We start from the raw sequence: 21,815 nt of genomic DNA on the forward strand, positions 1-21,815 counted from the left end.
AAGTTCTGCAGCCGTAATACTTAAAATATGTATATATTTCCTTCAGGGGGCAACTTCAGTCGAGGAGGGCAGATTACTATGTGACGCATCAGTGTCCAACACAGTGCTCCACTGCTTGTCAAGGCACTGTTTTACTGTAGTATCTCTATAGTGTTTGCGCAAATCATTGGGTAGAAGGCCTTTATTTTTGAAGTAATCTATAGCATCAGGTCACGCACAATTTGTAGACACCTTGAAGAATATGTCAGTTCAAGATCTTTGTTCATTTAGGAAATAACTGCAAATGTTACCCGGATTTTGGAAGAAAATTTGAGACACCTCACTCCACCGATGTTTGGAGTCTTAAATGAATGTGACAACTCAAAGTTATTGCAGTGTTTTAACGGATGTGATTTCCAATGTAGCGAAGTACAATACTTTAGTCAAAATCTACTTAAGTAAAAGTAAAATTACCGATTTCAAAAACTACTGAAAAAATTACAAGTACCCAAAATAACTACTCAATTACAGAATAACGCAAGAAGATTAGTTACTTTCCACCTCTGTCTATAATACATGGAAAATAAGCAACATCTTTTTTTTTTCTCTTGGCCCTCTTCCTTCACCCCTGCATATCTATTTCCATTACCCTCCTCTCTCTATCTGTCTCTGTTTTCATAGGTGTCAGATATTGAGAATAAGATAGCTGCTCTCAGCACTACAGGAGTTCCTACAGAAAGGACAAAGAAGAAGGTGAGAACATATTTCTTTCTTGGCTTTTGTTCAGTGCATGGCATGTACGATGATGGTGCTTAGCACTCTAAATAACAACGCCTTCGTTTTACCCTCAGATAATGAGCACATCACAAAGAAGAAAAATTACTCAAGATGTAACAACAAGTAAGGCATAGAAAAGCATGATGTTCCTACATCAAATATATCTCAATTCACTGCACATTATATGACAAGATTTAAATAAAGTTTTTCTATCTGCATCCTTTCCAGGACACCCCTAATCCTAAACCGACCCCAACATAGAAATAATTATAGATTTGTATAGAGTTATATTCTTCTGTCATTCCTTTGCCGTTTTTTGAGACTTCTAAAATCTCTCTTTGTTTCTCACCAATCAGAACCCAGTATTGGCTCAGGATTTCACAGGAAAAGGTCAATTAACTTGTGAAAGAAAGATATCGATATCCTCCTCACTGTCACTGACTGCAACCATAACAATTACAGTTCAAGGAAACAGATGTCACAGATGTTACAAGTGACTCAAAGTGGCTAGAGTGACTCAGAATCCAGAAAGTATTGGCACATGTTACACTGCATGAATCCAGTTAGTATTGGCATGTTACACTGCCGAATCCAGTTAGTATTGGCACATGTTACACTGCATGAATCCAGTTAGTATTGGCATGTTACACTGCCGAATCCAGTTAGTATTGGCACATGTTACACTGCATGAATCCAGTTAGCAAAAGTGGAAGCAAAAGTTCGTAGCCTATCAAAGAGAGTCAGTTTGGTGTTTAATGAATTGAGTGTTTTGCCACAAAGGTTAATGAAAAACTCAAACTGCTATTGCTTATTACTTTCATAATAGTCAGGATTGTAAGGTCACTTCCACTTCCACTTTTAACATCTGTGATATCCCTGCTGAGACTTTGTTTTGTACCCTATATAGGCTAGCAGTTAGTGTTGTACTGATTAAATGTAAATACAAAAGAGGCCCTGCTACTCTTTATACTGTTGTTTTTTTCTTCATGTTTGCCTTGTGCACAGTATGCATATACCCAACCTTTAGGAACTGCATGTAATGAGTGGAAAAATAACAGTTTAAAAATCCCTTCAGCTCTTCAAATTTCACAATGGGGAAAACAGGCTAATGCTTTTTGTGTGCTATGTTATCTTGTATTCCCATTGTGTCAACTTGATTCACTCTGTTTATGTGAGATCATGAGCATGTCTGTGTACAAATCATATTTAATTACACATTAATCTCACCTTGAAGATGGCTCTAATTGACATTATATTATACAAAAGAATGCATTTTAAATAAAGATATAAATATACAGTATATATATAAAAAAAATAGTAATTGTGCAGCATTTATTATTAAATTGATAACTTTGTTTGTTGTGTTGTTGTTGTTGTTGATATGATAGCCATAGATAATTAGGCCATGAAGATGACCAGTCTCTATAGCGTTTGCTATAAAGGTCACCACTGCCCCCTATTGGATAAGTTAATGTAGAAGTTCTCAATGCCGACCATTGGTCCAGCATCATTTAACCTTTTACAGAACCTTTTTTTTCAGAAGATGTTTGGCATAGTTGTAACAATTAGCAGCATGGACAAGCTACTGTCACACAATTCACCAAGGCATTTCCATTGTTAGGGAAGTACATTTACATGACAAGGGTGCTTGTGAAGTTAAGCTAAAAGGCTATTTGTTGGAAAGTATTCTTCTTCTCTCTTTATGGATTAGCCAGCAGTAAAAAAGTATATGTCATGGATGTGAATGATCTATTGACATTATTGTACGACGAAAATGTGATCCATGAAGTACATAAACCATGCATGTATCAGGAGGTGTAAGTACCCTATTGCTCACTGTAATGGACAAAGATAACCTCTAGAGGAAGCTATATGACCATAGAGGAAAACTGAAAACTGGCTGTTCAAGATCCACAGCGGTGTTATTAGTAAAATGAATGTAGAAGGTAGTTAGTATATTAATGTATGTGGAAATAGCATATATCAATAACAACGCCATTAATAACAACAACACATGATGATTTTCTATTCACTGGTTGTACTGAGAAATAAGAATTGTTATATTTACGCTGCCATAGTTTCATCAGACGAGGCAATGGTGTATCTAGGATACAGCGCGCAAGCTAGTGCGAACTGCCTGTTGGTTTTTGCCGTGGATGGTTCTGTTATTAGGCTCGACCTCAAATGGGACGGGTGATTAAGCTGGTTTCACTTAGTAGCCTAGGCCTACATGCATTAATGACATTGCGTTCTTGTATTAAACACTATTTGCCATGCAAAGGTAGAGCTTTCACGGCATGCTTTTGGCAGATGGTGTGGTTTTCCACGGTTGTATGAAATGTGTGAGAGGAGTATTAAACTGCTTGGTTATTTGAGGCCCGCCCACAATATCAAGAGCTCAGAATTGCGGGTTGCAATCAGGCTGTTGTACCCCGGAACGTGTATTGAGAGGTTTGCGAGCCTTTTGGGGTCGGTCTGCAGCAAACATGGATGCAGCATTGCATATGATAGTCTGATATTGATTCTCGTTTGCTTTTGACATAGGCCAAGGTGACAGATAGCCTAGCCGTTTTTTCCTGAAGGCACTTGAACCCTGGAAATGTGTCATAGTAGCCTAATTCAGAAATTAGGCGTTTACGGTTGGTTAGAGAAATTACATCTCGCCTGACTGCGTGCACGCCGGTTTGATGTAGGACACATCAGCAACAGGCTTCACCGTTAGATATCGTTATGTTTCTTTTTCGATAGTCAGAAACAGACATCACGGCGGCTTGAAGGGTAATGGTGATACAGCGCGTGCACCAGGAGTCTATTGACACGTCTACTAGGCAGGCAATGTTCGCATTCGCATCATCTAGTCATGGACTTCTTTTGAATGGCCTGCTAATCGCAACTACGCTTTTTTGACAAACATTTGACAATCATACATTTCGATGGGGCTGTGGAATTGAACTTTGGAATTTAACAAGATAGTTTATCAACCGGGGCAATGGGAACTCAAGTTACTGGAAGGAAGAGAATCCCCAATCGGGAGAAAATGACAGCAGAGGACGATGCCCTGAGTCAGATTGCAAGGGAGGTGAGTCTGGATAATTGTAACTTGTGCTGATTTGAAAGGTTCTACGATGTTCATGGGCAGCCTTGAATAGAGCACTGTCATATTGCGGTGAATATCTCAATTTCTCACCGCATTCTGTCCACCGCCTTTCAATGAAGATTAGCATGTGCAGATGCACAACCATAACCAAGTCTTTGGAACTCTGTGTATAAAACAGCACATCGGCATCATTTCGTCACAGGCTGTCCACACCTTATTTTCATTTTAATATGTAACAAGTAAAAGGGTTACGCTAACCCTCAGATCTTACACTAGCAGACATGAGAGATGTTTATAACGAACGGCGACGCATTATTGGATGAGGAGGAAGCAAGGGCATTGTTGTGACAGTGACCTACATGATTGACCACGTTGGTGGGAAGTTCAGCTATTAGAAATAATGTGATGATTACGTGTTTGGGGGTAATTGTTTTCACTATGACCGCAGGCATATCATCTTTTAGGCAGCATTAGTTTCAGATGGCCTGAAAGATCAGCATCCTTACGTGTCTTACGTATCAACCTGCAGAAAGCTATGACGCACGAAGCGTTCAGTTTTACCAGTGAAATCAGAACAGTGCTCAGTCCTGACGTCAGCGGTTTCTCACTGTTAATAAATATCTCATGGTAGGAATAGCCCTACAGAATACCCTACTACTAACGTTCACTGTCTTCCAGGACCTTTTGTCGTGTGAAAAAAAATACATAATATCAATGTAATGCACTATTGTTAACGAACGTGCTAATGAATCATTTGAAATCCTTCCTTTTTAAACGATGTTTGTGCCAGTCAGTGAATGAACATGTTAATATGGCTGGTGATATTGTAAGGCCAATTCTGACCTGTCCTCTGGCTCTCACATCTGGAAAGCATTTTGTTCTGGAAAATACACACATGCAGTTTCCCCTCGCATTCCTAAGTTGTTCCGACTCATTTTCCCCTCTGCAGGAGCTTTTGTCACCTTGCAACCTTGCTATTCTCAAACACAGAAAATCGAGACGGGGTTGGTTATGTTGATCATGCACAGCGGATAGAAAGGACCTGCTGTAGGAAACTTCTGAGCAGAAAAGTTAGCACAAGTACAGTACATTATCTGCCAGTGTTAGTATACAGAAAGACTTGTGTCCTGCAGTTTGTATGTGTGAGTGTTTGTGTGTGGGGGGAGGGGAGGAGGGGAGGAGGTTGGGCTGTTTATCTAGCGCTGGGTTCCCAGTTCTCAGAGATCATTAACCTAGTTTAGTCTGCCCTGGTTTTTCTGTCACTTTGTTCTCTTATAACTTTTATTTCCTGCATTTAGTTATGAGGGAGGAGGGAGTATTTTCTGCTGATGTCAGAATACTATAGACTTGTTGTTAGTCATCATGTGAATGGCCTTCATAGCCCGTTCCCATCCAGTTGATGCTAGATGTTGATCTCGTCTGACTGTCCTCTAAACTGTTATAGTTTTAATTTGTCATTGAGATTTGTTATTGAAATAAGAAGAATGTGCCCTTCAAAATGTTATATCATAGTAACAATGATTCTAATGATCTTTTAATTTAATGATCTGTTAACACTGTTTATGAATTGCACCAGAATTGCCCTTATCTTTCCAATGCCTCATTTACAGAGTCTAAAGACTGTTAGTGTAAACACACATCATTTCTGTGTAAATGTTCCCAGATTCACAAGCTCTCCACTTTAGTGGTCACTTCCCTGTAAAGAGTTAACAGCTGTCTGCTCCACACCAGTTTCAGTGCTAGGGTAGGAGGGGATCACCTCACTGCTGTCCAGCCAGTGAGATGGCAGGAAATGTCTCTCAGTAAACACTATGACATTTCCCCCTGGTCTGTTTTTCCCAGGCCTGATTAGCCTCCATGTGCTTTGGGTTTTCCTGTGAAGCGTTATCCATCATTACAGCAGCCCTTTTAGAGGGTTCCCGCTACATGGCATCTTATGGCAGTGCCAGACGGGAATTCATAGCAGAGGATGCTGGGGAAAACTCCCACAAAGGGAAAAGATATTACGTTTTGTGTGTTTTGTTTGTTGTGGTTAGAGATGCTGACATGTCATTACTGTTTCTGCATGTGGAGATGAAAGCATGGAGGGACAACTCAGTTATTATAGAGTTATATTATAGTAACTGAAGATACATTTGGAGGATACTTGCTGAATTTTTCTGAAAAAAAGAGTTTGCAAAGGTCTGAGCCGCGAGGTGTTTCACTTGTTGAAAATGGTCAATAGTATTCTCACCTTGGGACCATGCGATGAAGATGTATTCTGCTGTGCATGTAACATGAAGTCACTGAAATAGTTTTTAAACGAGAGACTAGCTACAGTCAGACAGGTCTTAGAACCTGGGTTACATTCACAACCCTTAGTATTCCCTGCCTCAAAGCTGTTTAGGAGCTAATTCATTCCAATATGGTTTTGAGGGTCCCCACGTCACCAAATGTCACAGAGTGAGATGTACCATGCACCACAAAATGGTGCCATCATTTTGGGAAAGGGAAAGAGAAGCTAGGGAAAGCTACAAAGACCCAATGCGTAACACAATTTACTCAATGGTCTGTATACTTCCACCTTCTTCCTCTTGAGGAGGCAGGGTCACAAGCAGTCCCTATCTCATTACACTTTGAGGTCTATCATTTTTAGTTTAGTTTGGTGAAAATAGGCCATCTTTTCATTTGAGTTAAATGGGTGGAGTTAGAGGAGTTCTTCATATTTAGTCATATTGTCTTTTGATTGGACCTGAAGTTCTTTGAGATACTCATGAAAATGCCTTTTTACCACAAGTCTTCATCTCTGTTTTGATTGACATGTCCCTAACCTGTTGTAGTTTCACAGTTTTCTTTCGTTCCGGAAATTGAAACAGTAAACAGTTTTGAAATGATTCTATTTATACGGAGTTACTCGGTCATCATATTCTTTAATGCTGTAGTTTGTGACTGATATGCCCAAGTTAGAGAGAGGTGCGCTTTGACATACCAGATCTCTGTGAGGTTATTAGATGAGAGTGTGGATAATGTCCTGTTCAACTGATGTATGTATCGCCAAGGCAACCCCCATTCGCTCATTGCTGTCCATTGCCCTGGACAATAAGTCTCAGGTATTTATCACATATTTGCTGATATGTGAAAACTATACGTCATTTTTGCTGAAATGGCATTGACCTGATGGTCTGTCTAAAATCCTATCCATAGACCCTGTAGCTGCATGAACAGAGAGTAGTGTTGTGACTGAATCCCAGTGGCATCTTCTTGCTGAGATATTCCCCTTTCAATATTATTCAACATCAGTGTGTCATTGGTGTGGCTGGTACATGGAGTGATCTAAGGCTCCAAGCTTGAAACGGGGGGTGAGTTCATTGTGTGTAGGATTACTTCTGATGGGTATATTTATTAGTGGGCGACAGTGGTACAGGAGGTAGAGAAGTCGTTTAGTAATCAGAAGGTTGCTAGGTTGCTTCCCTGTCGAAGCGTCCTTGAGCAATACACTGAACCCCTAATTGCTCCTGATGTGCAGTGTGCCATCAGTGTAATATGTAAACAAAACTGCATCTGATAACTGCATCTAAGGGTATCTCAGGGAGAAAGGGTGCAGGGCTGGTGTTTGTGTGTGTGTGTGTGTGTGTGTGGGTGTGTGTGTGTGTGTGTGTGTGTGTGCAGAAGAAGTGTGTGTGTCTCTGGCTGGCGGCTGGCTGGTGATGCAGATATCCCAGTGGGCAGAGTGACAGCTGGTCGTCTCAGAGCTGAGCTGCCCCCCCCCCCCCCCCCCTCCCTCCAGCACAGAGAGGATTGGGCCTTTTCTGTGCTACTGACCTGCATGCTTAAACCCAACACAGCGGCATAAGCACACTTACACACGAACGCTGGTTCAGACACCACAAGTCAATTTCACATTGACATTTCAGCTGCATTGTAATTTATCCGTTATAATAGCCATACAGATACATTTATATCCAGATTCAGCTGAGGTTCAATAACCTTAAATATCCAGTATTTAAAATAAATTGAAATATCTACCATTGTACCAAATACATTTTCATATATTAACTAATTGTTTATTTTCTTGTTTGTAGGCTTTCTTGTTGTAGTGGGTCAGGGTTAGTGCTCTCTCCTAGCCCACTGCTGTGGTATGGCAGACAACTGGAGATAATAGGACATCAGAGGTTCCTGCAGCCTTAAGCCTCTGACTAAGTAGTTGGGTAGACGGAGGGGCCGCGCTGGGAGGAAGTGATGTATAATGTGGGGGAATGGTGGTGTTTTAAGCTGGGATTAGTCTGGGGCTCCTGGCCTTGATGGTGCTGCGATGCACCACATGAAGCCTTAATCTTGCCAAGTCAGACTGCATGGACCTCTATGTTTACCACAGAGCGATGAACTCCATTTGTGCATACGAGTCTTTCTTTCATACTGTTACATTTTAGATGGCCTTTTGGTGTGTGTGTGGTTTTTTTCTCGGGCTGAAGGATTTGACAAGCATGGTGACAGTATTCTGAATGACGTTAAGATCCTAGAGAAGGGTTGTTGACGAGAGTCTTCTCTGTGTCCTGACCTAGTAACGGCGCTTATGTCATTCACCTCGGCTGAACTGTATTACCGAGAGGTGGCTCTGATATAGCCTGATTGGTTCACAGAATGTTACGTTGCCAACCACTTCTTATCTTATAAGGATAGCCTTAGACCCCTATAGTATTTTTTGCCAACAACGGTAATAGAGAGCCTGACTTCCTGATCTTGGTATTCATCACCTCAAAGAATATATTGCTTGAGCAAGACATTTTAATGAGATGAATGTAGACCATTTGAAAACGGAAATGGCTTTTTATCCTGTTCCTCGGAGCAAAATGCAATCAGTGTTATTGCTGTAAGTAGTTGGCAGGCATTGACTTGTTCTAAAGTTGATAATAGTGTCTGGTGCTGCAGCTGTTTGAGTCCTCCCATAGACCCCCTGGGAATTTGAATGGTATGGTATACACCGATGTGGACCCACATTCACATGAAAGAGAGTCAACTCTCCAAAATGCTTTAATCACTGGTGCTCCATGTAAGAGGATTACAAACTGCTAAATGGTGTCTACACGCTAACAGCACGCTAACGGAGTGACAGTCTGACACAGTGACCAGAACAGACAGAGAATAGCAACACCGAAACACTGAAGCAGAGTTTACTCTCAAACGGTAGCACATGTTACACATGCTACATTGTTAATATAAGCACGAACACACACCAATCACAGTACACTTTCAGTACAATTTGTCTTTGCTTGTTCTATTGTTGAAATAAAGCTGTGAAAAGAAGGTTCTTGCTCTATCTCTCTATCTTGAAATAAAGCTGTGAAAAGAAGGTTCTTGCTCTATCTCTCTATCTTGAAATAAAGCTGTGAAAAGAAGGTTCTTGCTCTATCTCTCTATTTTGAAATAAAGCTGTGAAAAGAAGGTTCTTGCTCTATCTCTCTATCTTGAAATACAGCTGTGAAAAGAAGGTTCTTGCTCTATCTCTCTATCTTGAAATAAATCTGGGAAAGGAAGTTTCTCTGTGGTTCCAAAAAGGCAGTGAGGTCTCGGCAATACAAGAAAACAGACAAACAGCTGGATGATGATTTAGCTTCAGCCCTGGTTTTAGCCTGATGATGTGTACCTTGGACAGTATGCCTGTGTGTGTGTGTGTGTGTGTGTGTGTGTGTGTGTGTGTGTGTGTGTGTTCAATGCCTGCTCCCTTTCTGGCTTGTGACCAGGTGCTGTCCTTGCTGGGCCGTGGTTAGGAAAAACCAAAACGAGAGAACCTCAGAACAGAAATAAAGCTTTGGCGCTCTGTGGAGGTAGTCGGCTAAAAAGAGAGATTATACTGCCTACATACTGCCTGCATTCTAGAGCTCGGTTCATCCTGAATATTTTTTATCCTCTGCTTGCTGTCAAATCCTCAATTACTCCTCAATTGCTATAGTCTCTTTTTGATACCGTGCCACATTTGACTTTGCTGTTGACAGCGCTATCTCTGCTGTCGCTTCCTTCTCCCCGCTGACACTGTCTAAGACAGCTGAGCAATATTTCAGTGTGCTCACGTGTCCTCAGTAGTGCGACCCTGACGTCGGCCCAACACAGGACGCTTCTCGGTGTGGTCAGGGAGAGGGGTTTGGGACTGCAAGAATGATTCAGTAGGATGCTGTCTAAATGCACAGTGCACAGATGACGTGTCTGTCCAGATCATTAAGTCCTCCTCTTCATCTTCTACCTGTACTTGATGTAGTGAAATGGAAAAAGGTTCAGGAGATGAACCAAGACCCATCTTAACAGTGGATTGAGGAAGAAATAGACAAAGAGGTTGAGAGAGGACTTGAAAGGGTCATATTTGAAGTGAAAGTTGGGCTGGTTAAAGTCATTACTAAGCTGCTGTTTCACAACGTTTTGTCTCTTAATGTCCCCTCTCCCTCTGGCACTCTCAAGCCCAATTCAGATGGAGCCTAGTTTGTCTGTGCCGTGCTGTTGTCTGTGCCGTGCTGTTCATAATACAGATAGCCCTATCATATAGACGAACACTCTCTATCCGCACACGGTATCTGCAACGAATCGAATCTGGGGTAGAAAGTGAGTAGATTTGAATCGGTACGGGAAGTGAAAGTTGGGCTGGTTAAAGTCATTAAGCTGTTGTTTCACAACCTTTTGTAATGTCCCCTCTCCCTCTGGCACTCTCTGCTACAGAGTGCAGTAGCCTTCAGTTATCAGGCCTTTATTGACGGACCGCTGCAGCAGGAACCGTGTGACGGTGAACTCATGAGGGTTGTGATGAGTCATAAGTGGTGTTGTATTATGTGGGTGTTGCATTGTATTACCTCTGGAAGTATTGTCATAGCTTGCCTCCAGGGATTTATTCGGGTGTTAAATTGTTAAGTGTTACATTTTTTAGTTTAATTTCAAGAACAAAACCACAGTTAACATTGTTGAATGATCAAGTGTTCAAATCAAATTCCACGCAGTGTTCATATTTGACTTAGTACTATCTGAGCTTGTTGTAAAGGTGTGTGAGATTTCAGTGAGCGGTGTCCACCTCCATAGTCTGCTATGTCCAATGAACTACGCTGTCAGATTCCCAGTTCCCTCCGACTTCCCCATCCTCATGAGTTTTATGTGCTTACAGGCCTTAACTCAGCAAACTGGCACCAGACCAAAACATGAAACCTTTTTATGAGGGTGCCTGACAGGTCAGAGTATTACTGTAACATGCTCACAACAGCACACTATATGAGCTCACTGAGCTAAAGCTGAACACAGTCAACAGCATATATGATCTCACTGAGCTAAAGCATTGTGTTCTCTGAACACGTAACTAACTGCCAGTCAACAGCACACTATATGATCTCATGAGCTAAAGCATTGTGTTCTATGAACACGTAACTAACTGCCAGTCAACAGCACACTATATGAGCTCACTGAGCTAAAGCATCGTGTTATCTGAACACGTAACTAACTTCCACAGCACACTATATGATCTCATGAGCTAAAGCATTGTGTTATCTGAACACGTAACTAACTGCCAGTCAACAGCACACTATATGAGCTCATGAGCTAAAGCATTGTGTTAACTGAACACATACAGTAACTAACTGCCAGTCAACAGCACACTATATGAGCTCATGAGCTAAAGCATTGTGTTAACTGAACACATACAGTAACTAACTGCCAGTCAACAGCACACTATATGATCACATGAGCTAAAGCATCGTGTTAACTGAACACATACAGTAACTAACTGCCACAGCACAGCACACTATATGAGCTCATGAGCTAAAGCATCGTGTTATCTGAACACATAACTAACTGCCAGTCTACAGCATATGAGCTCACTGAGCTAAAGCATTGTGTTATCTGAACACGTAACTAACTGCCAGTCAACAGCACACTATATGATCTCACTGAGCTAAAGCATTGTGTTATCTGAACACAAACAGTAACTAACTGCCACAGCACACTATATGAGCCCATGAGCTAAAGCATCGTGTTATCTGAACACGTAACTAACTGCCAGTTTGAGCCTCCAGGGAGCAGTGCCAGTCCCAGTTAGCAGCAGCAGCATGTGGGCCTCAACTGACAGATTTCTTGCACATTCTACGGAGCTCTGGGCAATGGGGGCAGTGACATGGGACAAACAAGGGCCCTCTCAGCAGTTGGAATTGTGGATGTTGCCTGTGTTTGTACTACAGACCAGCTCTGCAATGGAATAATACTTTTAGTCTAGGTATTGACAAGCCTAGGCTAGGTTTTCAAGAACTTTTTCATAGAACCATGACCTCTGGATGTGAGAATTTGGCTCGCTCTCTGAAAATGTGTAAATAATGAAACACATGTAATGAAACAGAAGGTGTATTTAAAGCTGCATTATACAAGTTGTATTGTGGTTTTTGTCACACTCGAATGTGTGTTGATAATAAGAATGTTTTTGTCTTCCATTTCAATAACTGTGAATCTGGAACTAGAGTTTCTTTTGGTAATGTGAATTATGATTGATTCTGTTTTCTTGGGTGAGTTGTGATTGATTTTGGTCTATGAAAGCTGTTTGTAATGAGCCAGTTGGCTCCAGTGTTGGATGATTTGTGTATTGCTTGTGTCTTTTAGATGATTTAGATTATTTTGATTGAATCGTCTCAGTAGGATTAAATAATGGATGGTCCCAGAAAATGTTTTAGAATGGTGATCTGCTTTCTATTAGTAATGCTGTTATGATGTTTGTCTAGTTGGGCTTGGTCTGGTATTAACTGTGATAAGAGTGAAAGTAAGTTTTCTTTTTACCTCATTGTAAAAGGGGGACCTAGAAAGTGTAGGCCAAGTCAAGCCAATCAAAGGTGATATGTTTTCCAATTCCATTTTGGTTTGACATGACTATTGGTTAGGAGCGTCACTTGGCGTCACATGACCTAAAAACAAGCTGATCAACCTAAACTACAGGAAGCTTCAGGGGGCAAGTGGCCTCAGATTGCAGGTTTCCCCCCTCGTTAAGATAGCAATATGGGGTACAATACTGTAATTACCTGTGAAGGCAAATCAGTTTGTAAGGATGTGTAGTTCCATCCCAGGCCCAGGTAGCAAAACAAGTTGACAACATCAGAGAAGTGTGCATTAGACTAGAGTATATCGATCTAATTAGAATACTGCTCTTCTGATGGTCTTCTGGATGGTAACTGACTCGATGAAGACTTTGAGTTGAGATTCTTTTGTCGTTTTGAGTTGTACTGTTTGAAATCCTGCTTTTGCTTTCTCTGTCACCTCTGCCCCGTCGCCAAGGTGATGACTGACCACTGGGACCAGGAGCTATGTGAAGAATTCTGAGACATGTTTGGTGTTGAGTGGAATGTGTGATTTTGGACTGTCACGCATACTGTGTGTGTATGTGTGTGTGTGTGTGTGTGTGTGTGTGTGTGTGTGTGTGTGTTTGTGTGTGTGTGTGTGTGTGTGTGTGTGTGTGTGTGTGTGTGTGTTTGTGTGTGTGTGTGTGTGTGTGTGTGTGTGTGTTTGTGTGTGTGTGTTTGTGTGTGTGTGTGTGTGTGTGTTTGTGTGTGTGTGTGTGTGTGTGTCTGTGTGTGTGTGTGTGTGTGTGTGTGTGTGTGTGTGTGTTTGCCTTCCCTTGGCCTTTAAAATGGAGGATAATTCCTTCAGTAGGTAATGAAGGAACAGAAGGATTGACATTACCAACACACTTGATAGCACTGCATTGTGGGTGATAGAGTCCCATTTGTTTGAACAAAGACTGGCTGATACTGTAGGCATTCAATCAGCCAGAGGAACAATGGGTGTGATGATGAAATCAGAGAGGTGTGAATCTGACCTGAGATCAGGGAGGTGTGGATGTGTCCTGAGAGAGCTGTAATGACATCCTGTCCCCAGCCCGCCCACTTCTGATTAAATACCCCCAAACAAGCTGGGGGTCTCAGTTGCTCCCATGAGATCTCTCATACCTGTGGTAATTCTCTTCTTGCAATTTGAAGGACATCATTGGATTTGGTTTGATTGTGATTAGTTGGTAATATATGTTTTAAGTCTTTTAATGATTTGTGTGTGTGTGTGTGTGTGTGTGTGTGTGTGTGTCTGTGTGTGTCTGTGTGTGTGTGTGTGTGTGTGTGACTGTGTGTGTTTGTGTGTTTGTGTGTCTGTGTTTTTGAGAGTTGTCTAAACATCTGTTTGCAATGCTCTGTGTTTGTCACCACCAATAACTCTTTTTTCCTCCTTTCTTTCTCTCTCTCCCTCTCTCTCTCCTTCTCTCTCTCTCTCTCTCTCTCCTTCTTTCTCTCCCCCTCTCTCTCCTCTCTCTCTCTCTCTCTCTCCTTCTTTCTCTCTCTCCTTCTCTCTCTCTCTCTCTCTCCTTCTCTCTCTCTTGCTCTCTCTCCTTCTTTCTCTCTCTCTCTCTCTCTCTCTCTCTCTCTCTCTCTCTCTCTCTCTCTCAGGCTGAGGCACGTCTGGCTGCCAAGCGGGCTGCCAGGGCTGAGGCTCGGGAGATCCGCATGAGAGAACTGGAGAGGCAGCAGAAAGAGGTAAAGATGAGTGCTGAGGAGAAATAGCATTTCTTGTGACTCGTTTGGTATTGTGGTTTATTATTCCAAGCTCTTCAGATCATGAACGCTCTGTAGTGAGGGTGGCCAGTGGCTACCAGACATTTAAAGCTGTCATCCATGCAGGCAATGCCAAAGTGTACCAGGCACACACACACACACACACACACACACACACACACACACACACACACACACACAGGCAGTAAGCACAAACAAATTCAGTTTTACTTGCGAACAAACACAGCTTTATTTTCAGGCTGAAGGCAGAGGTATAGCTGTATGCTTTTTTAAAAGCTCTTAAAGAAGCCCCTCACTGGATTACTGGGTTGTACTACTCATAAAGCTGGAGAATGTCCCTGTTCCTATAACGCTGTTAAGCACAAGTGCAGGACCTGCTAGTCAGAGTTAGCTAGCACTGGATTACTGGGTTTTACTACTCATAAAGCTGGAGAATGTCCCTGTTCCTATAACGCTGTTAAGCACAAGTGCAGGACCTGCTAGTCAGAGTTAGCTAGCACTGGAGGCAGGAGCATGTCTCTGTTCATGTAACGCTGTTAAGCACAAGTGCAGGACCTGCTAGTCAGAGTTAGCTAGCACTGGAGGCAGGAGTAGCTTTCTGACGGACTGAGTTATAATCAGGTACCAAAGTGTGTTTATGCTACGGCTTTGCTATGAGATCTGGCATGATTGTGGTGGGTTTATAGCGGTAAACTGGGCTGGTAGACTAGACTGATGGCAAAGGGTTCTCACTGTAATATCAGGGTTAAGAAATGAAGAAAGCTCATGTTTGCGGTGTGTTTTTCTGTTTGTTTACTCTCTAATTGTAATCGTAAGTTTAGTGCTTAGACTCACTGTTTTGCACACAGACATAGATTTGATCATCAAAATTGTTCCATTTTGTACTCAATCCGTGTGTGTTAAATTCTGTCCTTTTCTATATCTCTGTCTCTTCATCTGTCATGCCATCACATGTAAAGATCTCTCAGGTTAAGAAGGTAGGACTCTAACCCCCATACCCTCTTTTTCTAACAACTCACACACTGTTATCTCATTATACCTAAAGTCAACAGTTTTAATGTGAGAACGTGCAGTCTCACTGTAGACAATCAATTGTAACCTTTTGCTTTTTGCCAGCAGTCGCTGGGTAGTGTGTTTTGTTTTTTAGTAAGTTCATTTCATTGCGATTCCTTGCTGTTCCTCTGTCTCTCTCTCTCTCTCTTGTTCTTCTCCCTCTCCTGCTCTTCTGGGGGCCTCAGAAGTACTATGGGCTGGACAGCAAGTGGGGCCACATTGAGCAGTGGATGGTAGGAGCCTCCCTGGCATGCTAAATGTGTGTCGCTATGCTAGCTCATAGAGCGTAGAGCCAGTATTAGCCACATGTTGCATGCTTGTGCGGGCTGATAGTTTGGAAGTTGGCCCGTAGTGTACATTGAGCATGTGATTTTTAGGATCGTCTAGACTGTGGTTCTCGCTGTTCACAGATCATTACAGTGGGGAGATTAAACAGTAGCCACGGTATCAGACATTTGGAGCGGAGTGCAGTCATTTGCCTGTCAGTTTCTAATGTTATGTGTCTGTGTAGCGGGCGGAGCCGCCGTTGTCTCGCCAACCCCTGATTACACTAGGGGGCTTTCAAGGCCTGTGTGTGTGGGGAAGTGTAAGGGCTTGTGTGTGTAGAGGCCGGTTGAGTCTGCATTTCAGTGGATCCCCTTTGGGTCTGCAGGGGGTCTGAAGTCCATCTGATCAGTGGTGCTCACCCAGCGGGATTATCTTCCACTTGCATGACCTACAGCTGAGAGTGTAAACTCTCCCATTACCCCCCCACAAGCATGTGACACACACACACAGACACACACACACACACACACACACACACACACACACACACACACACACACACACACACACACACACACACAACCATGATATGCACACCCTTACACACATCATTACCGCAACCATCATGGCAGACACTCTCTGCCCGTAAGTGCTACTTCGGAGCCTGTGGAGGGAGAATCGGTGAAAGACACAGGACATGATCAGTAATCACTGGATGCATGTTGGCCTGTGTGCTCTTCTGTCTGAAACCTGTGGTCAGGGGACTGGGATATGGCTGCAGTGTTTTTCCTGTTTAGGTGTTTAGATGTCTCCAGTCTATTAGGACTGGCTTTGCTCTTCTGCCCCGTTGACCTCTTGCTTTCTTTTCCTCTTTCTTTTTCCTCTGCCTTTCAGGAAGAGAGTGAGAGGTACTCCCGCCACTCACGGAGACACACCTCGGTCTGTATCCTCTCCCCGCAGTCATCTTCTCATCTTTTTTTATTCCTCTGCCACTAAGACTGGTAGTACTGTCCAGTCAGTGTAGTTAGCCTTAGCATAGTAGCCTAGCGTCCCTGAGCAGACCACCTTATCCAGACCCTGATGGAAGTGTTCTAGAAACTTCACCCTGCAGCCTTTTCTCCTGTGCTTCATGTCTAACTCTCCCTCTCTCTCCCTCTCCCTCTGTCTTCTCTTTCTCTCCATCTTAGATATCGGACGATGAGGAGCGGATGTCAGTTGGCAGTCGCGGCAGTCTAAGGGTGAGTATCTATTCTCGGTGCCAGCTCTGTTCCCGGTCTCTGCCCAGACTCGAGGTTTCAGAGCCATCTGGGGTGGCTGGACATGGTGGCCAGTGAGACACTCCCTCTGTCTCCTATCACTCCTCTCTAACGTTAACTCCAGACGTTTTCTTCTCCTTGAATGGGAAGCTAAACGTTTTTGAGTGAATTTTAACCAAAAGGGGATTGAGATCCATATTTACCCACGTCTACCCACACTATCTGTTAAAACCCAATTTTGTGAGCAGAAGCACCTCTGGTGTCTCTGTTTAAGCTCAGTTGTTTTGACAGCACCTGCAAGTTTAAAGTGTCCCTTCCTCCACTGGTTTGGAATTTTTCATCTCCCTACACATAAGCCGTTTGCCAGCTTGAACATTCTGCTAAAACTCCGAACTTAAAAATGTCTCTTTTGGGGGCTCCTATATTGACCTTGGCAGCAGGGTCCTTAGTGAAAGAATACGTGCTCTCTGCATCTGCTAGCTGCTGGAATGAATTTATTTCCTACCGTCTTTCCAAATCCCTCCTCTCTCTTGCTTTCACTGTCTCTCTCTCTTTCCTTCTTCTGTCTCTCTCTCTCTCTCCTCCTTCTGTCTCTCTCTCTCTCTCTCCCTCCTCCTTCTGTCTCCCTGTCTCTCTCTCTCTCTCTCTCTCTCTCTCTCTCTCTCTCTCTCTCTCTCTCTCTCTTTGTCTCCTTCTGTCTCTCTCTCTCTCTCTCTCTCTCTCTCTCTCTCTATCTGTCTCCTTCTGTCTCACTGTCTATCGGCCATCAGGGAAATCTCATGTCCTCAGAACTGGGTGGCAGCACCAGCAGCCTGCCATCATGCAGACTCCACACCAGCCGGGTTTGTGCAAACAATCGGCCCTCTGCTCCCTTTGACTCTCTCCTTTCTCCAGTGCTAGTGCCCCCCCCCCCCCCCCCCAGTAGAACCCAGAGGACACACTCCAGTGGGATGTTGCCTCATGCCCCCCCCCCCCCCCCAGTAGAAGCCAGAGGACACAGGACACACTCCAGTGGGATGTTGCCTCATGTCCCCCCCCCCCCCCCCCCCAGTAGAACCCAGAGGACACACTCCAGTGGGATGTTGCCTCATGTCCCCCCCCCCCCCCCCCCCAGTAGAAGCCAGAGGACACACTCTAGTGGGATGTTGCCTCATGTCCCCCCCCCCCCCCCCAGTAGAACCCAGAGGACACACTCCGGTGGGATGTTGCCTCATGTCCCCCCCCCCCCCCCCCCCCCCCCCAGTAGAAGCCAGAGGACACAGGACACACCCCAGTTGGATGTTGCCTCATGCTCTCCTCTCTCCCCTCCTCTGTCCCCTCCTCTGTAGTGAAGCCCCTCGCTCATGCTCTCCTCTGTCCCCTCCTCTGTAGTGAAGCCCCTCGCTCATGCTCTCCTCTCTCCCCTCCTCTGTAGTGAAGCCCCTCGCTCATGCTCTCCTCTCTCCCCTCCTCTGTAGTGAAGCCCCTCGCTCATGCTCTCCTCTCTCCCCTCCTCTCTCCCCTCTTCTGTAGTGAAGCCCCTCGCTCATGCTCTCCTCTCTCCCCTCCTCTCTGCCCTCCTCTGTAGTGAAGCCCCTCGCTCATGCTCTCCTCTCTCCCCTCCTCTGTAGTGAAGCCCCTCGCTCATGCTCTCCTCTCTCCCCTCCTCTGTCCCCTCCTCTGTAGTGAAGCCCCTCGCTCATGCTCTCCTCTGTCCCCTCCTCTGTAGTGAAGCCCCTCGCTCATGCTCTCCTCTCTCCCCTCCTCTGTAGTGAAGCCCCTCGCTCATGCTCTCCTCTCTCCCCTCCTCTGTAGTGAAGCCCCTCGCTCATGCTCTCCTCTCTCCCCTCCTCTCTCCCCTCCTCTGTCCCCAGCCCTCCACCCTCTGTAGTGAAGCCCCTCGCTCGCGGAGTCACATGGTCCGTTTGTATGAGTCGCCACCGCCTCCTCTCCCCCCTCTTGCTCCCTCTGTGTGTGTGTGTGTGTGTGTGTGTGAATCACCTGCATGTTACATGTGTGACAGACCCCAGCAACCAAGCATGTTTACTGTGTGTGTATTTATGAGTGTGTGTGTGTGTGCGTGCATGTACGTGTGTGTGTGTGTGTGTAGATGTTATGGTACGGTTGTTTTTAGCAGTTAGATATATTGGTTTGCATTGGCCATACTGGTTTTGTGGGGTAATGTTTCTTTGTCCATTTGTTCACACACACACACACACACACACACACACTCTCTCTCTCTCACACACACACACACACACACACACACACACACACACACACACACACAATGGCTGCCCTCTGCTTAGTTTTTGCATGCTTGTGTGTGTGGTAGTGTGTGTGTGTGTGTGTGTGTGTGTGTGTGTGTGTGTGTGTGTGTGTTTTCTGTAATATGTGTGTGCATGGCTCTCTTCTATCTGCAGGGCTCAGTGTATGAGGAGAGTCTGTACACAAGCGCAGGGCGCAGGTTTAGCGGCTCCAGCTGTCGTGTTGTAAGCTTTCTTTCTGCTTTCCCCGCACTCTTCCACCCTTCCTTCCATCCCTCCATCCACTCCCCCTCTTCCTTGTTCTCCTTCACTCCCCTCCTCCACCCTTCCTTCCATCCCTCCATCCACTCTCCTTCACTCCCCTCCTCCACCCTTCCTTCCATCCCTCCATCCACTCCCCCTCTTCCTTGTTCTCCTTCACTCCCCTCCTCCACCCTTCCTTCCATCCCTCCATCCACTCCCCCTCTTCCTTGTTCTCCTTCACTCCCCTCCTCCACCCTTCCTTCCATCCCTCCATCCACTCCCCCTCTTCCTTGTTCTCCTTCACTCCCCTCCTCCACCCTTCCTTCCATCCCTCCATCCACTCTCCCTCTTCCTTGTTCTCCTTCACTCCCCTCCTCCACCCTTCCTTCCATCCCTCCATCCACTCCCCCTCTCCCGAGGGCCTGTGCTCCTCTGCCTGGCTCTGACACCCTGTAGCGTAGAAGCTTCCAGACTGATATCCCTCCCTTCACAAGTGCTCCCTTATCATCGCATTCATTTTTTTGGAACCATTCACTAAAGTTTTAATCTTACTGTAAAGTGGACTTTAGTTCAGAGCCATGTCTGTGATCTAATGTGTCAGCCCGAAATCTTTATTATAATAATGAGACATTGTTTTTCTTTTTGTAAATCAGGGAAACTCATAAAGTAGTCATGACATAGCTCGAGTATGTCGTAACTATACATCTGATTCTATCATTAATATTGTTCAAGGAAAATTATAGATTTGTCAGTTTGCACAGTGGTATATGTGGGTCAGCATTTGCATAGCGTATGTCTGAGTGTGTGTATAAGTGTGTGTGTGTGTGTGTGTGTCTGCTTGCATGTCATTACATAGTTATGTCTGCTTTTCTTCTTGCCTACCAACTATAATTCTTCTTTGACTATTCCACAAATTAACAAGATAACACTTTTAAAACGTTCTGTCTGATTTTCCATTTCTCCCCTCCTGCTCTCCTTCTCTTTTCTTCTGTGTGTGTGTGTGTGTGTGTGTGTGTGTGTGTGTGTGTGTGTGTGTGTGTGTGTGTTGGCCAGCCGTCAGAGTATAGTGGTTTTCTGGGCTCCAGCTCCAGAGCCTCTTCCAGGGCGAGTTCTGCCAGAGCCAGCCCAGTGGTGAGCTGTCCCCTCCAGTCTCTAATCCTATCCCACAGCACTCACTCTCTCCCACAGCACTCTCTCTCTCCCTGTTATTTTAAGTCATGTCAGTGAGTCAACATAAGGGGAAAAAAAAGAAAAACCTGAAATCCACAAAAAAAGAGTGCAGCTGATATTACTGCTGATCTGGTCCCATGTTACGGCTAGTAACGGTAGTAGCTCGATTCTGTGCCGCTGCTCGGCCTGCCAAAAGCTGCATCCTGGCACTTGCCCAGTCCTTTACTCTCTTCTGCCATCTGGTGGACATCCCTGACACAGAGGTTGTTGCTTAGCAGGGGAACAGATATTGTAAAGTACCTTGAGCTGTCTTCAGAATAAGAATCAAAATCAGAACCAGAAATCAGAAATGTTGTTATTGCCAAGTAAGTTTACACCTACCAGGAATGTTCTAGGAAAAACAATATAAAATAAATAGGATATTTACAGAACATGTTAACCCCTCATGTCACCCCCTCATGTCCCTTCTCTTGACTGAGAACATGTGTCAGCTCACTAAACTTCAGCTCTCTTCACAGGTGGAGGAAAGATTGGACAGAGATTTCTTTGACAAAGTAAGACTCTTCACACTTCTCCCCCCTTACCCTTCTCCATCTTGAATTTCATCTTTGATATTTCTCATTCATGTCCTATCTAAAATAGACAACTGTATAGGTATACAGTGCTTAATTGGACCCTTCTCACATTGAGTAAAACCCACTTTGTAAATATTTTGTAGCTCTCAATGCGGGTGAACACTTTGAACTTTTGAACTTTGAACTTTGAACTTTGAAGGTGATCTCCATGTTTGGTGTTCTGTGGACTGCTGTATCACCCATTCCTGTCCATTCAAATCCACCAACAGGTGGTGTTCCGTATGTCTGAAAGTGAAAAGTGAAAGTGAAAGTGAAAGTCCTCTCTATGGCAGAGGTGGTGTAGACACACACACTCTGAAATTAGCCTCTGCATTTAACCCATCCAGGGAAGTGACACACACACACACACACAGTGAAGTGAAGTAACACTAACCCGGAGCAGTGGGCTGCCATTGGCGGCGCCCGGGGAGCAGTGATCGGGGTTAGGTGCCTTGCTCAAGGGCACTTCAGCCGTGGATGTGGGCATGGGAGAGCAGTGCTCTACCACTGGAGGTGCGGTGTGGCGCTGGAGCCGAGTGGTGTTTGTTGACTCTGATTGGGTTATTTTC

At 44.4% G+C, this 21,815-nt stretch overlaps 2 protein-coding genes across 2 annotated transcripts in view; both read left to right on the plus strand.

Moving 5' to 3' along the window:
• mlpha (melanophilin a) overlaps positions 1-1,263 on the plus strand; it is a 12,320-nt gene extending 11,057 nt beyond the window's left edge. The window contains exons 13-15 of the mRNA XM_080835303.1: positions 661-732; positions 831-879; positions 1,113-1,263. Of these exons, the coding sequence (XP_080691429.1) occupies positions 661-732; positions 831-879; positions 1,113-1,162 (171 nt within the window). The 3' untranslated portion in view covers positions 1,163-1,263. The remainder of the gene's footprint in view (positions 1-660; positions 733-830; positions 880-1,112) is intronic.
• A 2,482-nt stretch (positions 1,264-3,745) lies between these two features.
• Positions 3,746-21,815, plus strand: part of lrrfip1b (leucine rich repeat (in FLII) interacting protein 1b) — a gene marked incomplete at its 5' end in the record, with an annotated part of 35,144 nt that continues 17,074 nt past the window's right edge. The window contains 10 exons of the mRNA XM_080833839.1: positions 3,746-3,835; positions 14,272-14,358; positions 15,357-15,374; positions 15,636-15,683; positions 16,612-16,656; positions 16,905-16,955; positions 17,744-17,815; positions 19,376-19,444; positions 20,516-20,593; positions 21,151-21,186. Coding sequence (XP_080689965.1) covers positions 3,746-3,835; positions 14,272-14,358; positions 15,357-15,374; positions 15,636-15,683; positions 16,612-16,656; positions 16,905-16,955; positions 17,744-17,815; positions 19,376-19,444; positions 20,516-20,593; positions 21,151-21,186 — 594 coding nt within the window. The remainder of the gene's footprint in view (positions 3,836-14,271; positions 14,359-15,356; positions 15,375-15,635; positions 15,684-16,611; positions 16,657-16,904; positions 16,956-17,743; positions 17,816-19,375; positions 19,445-20,515; positions 20,594-21,150; positions 21,187-21,815) is intronic.

This window comes from Sprattus sprattus, assembly GCF_963457725.1.
Source record: "Sprattus sprattus genome assembly, chromosome: 3".
Taxonomy (NCBI): domain Eukaryota; kingdom Metazoa; phylum Chordata; class Actinopteri; order Clupeiformes; family Clupeidae; genus Sprattus; species Sprattus sprattus.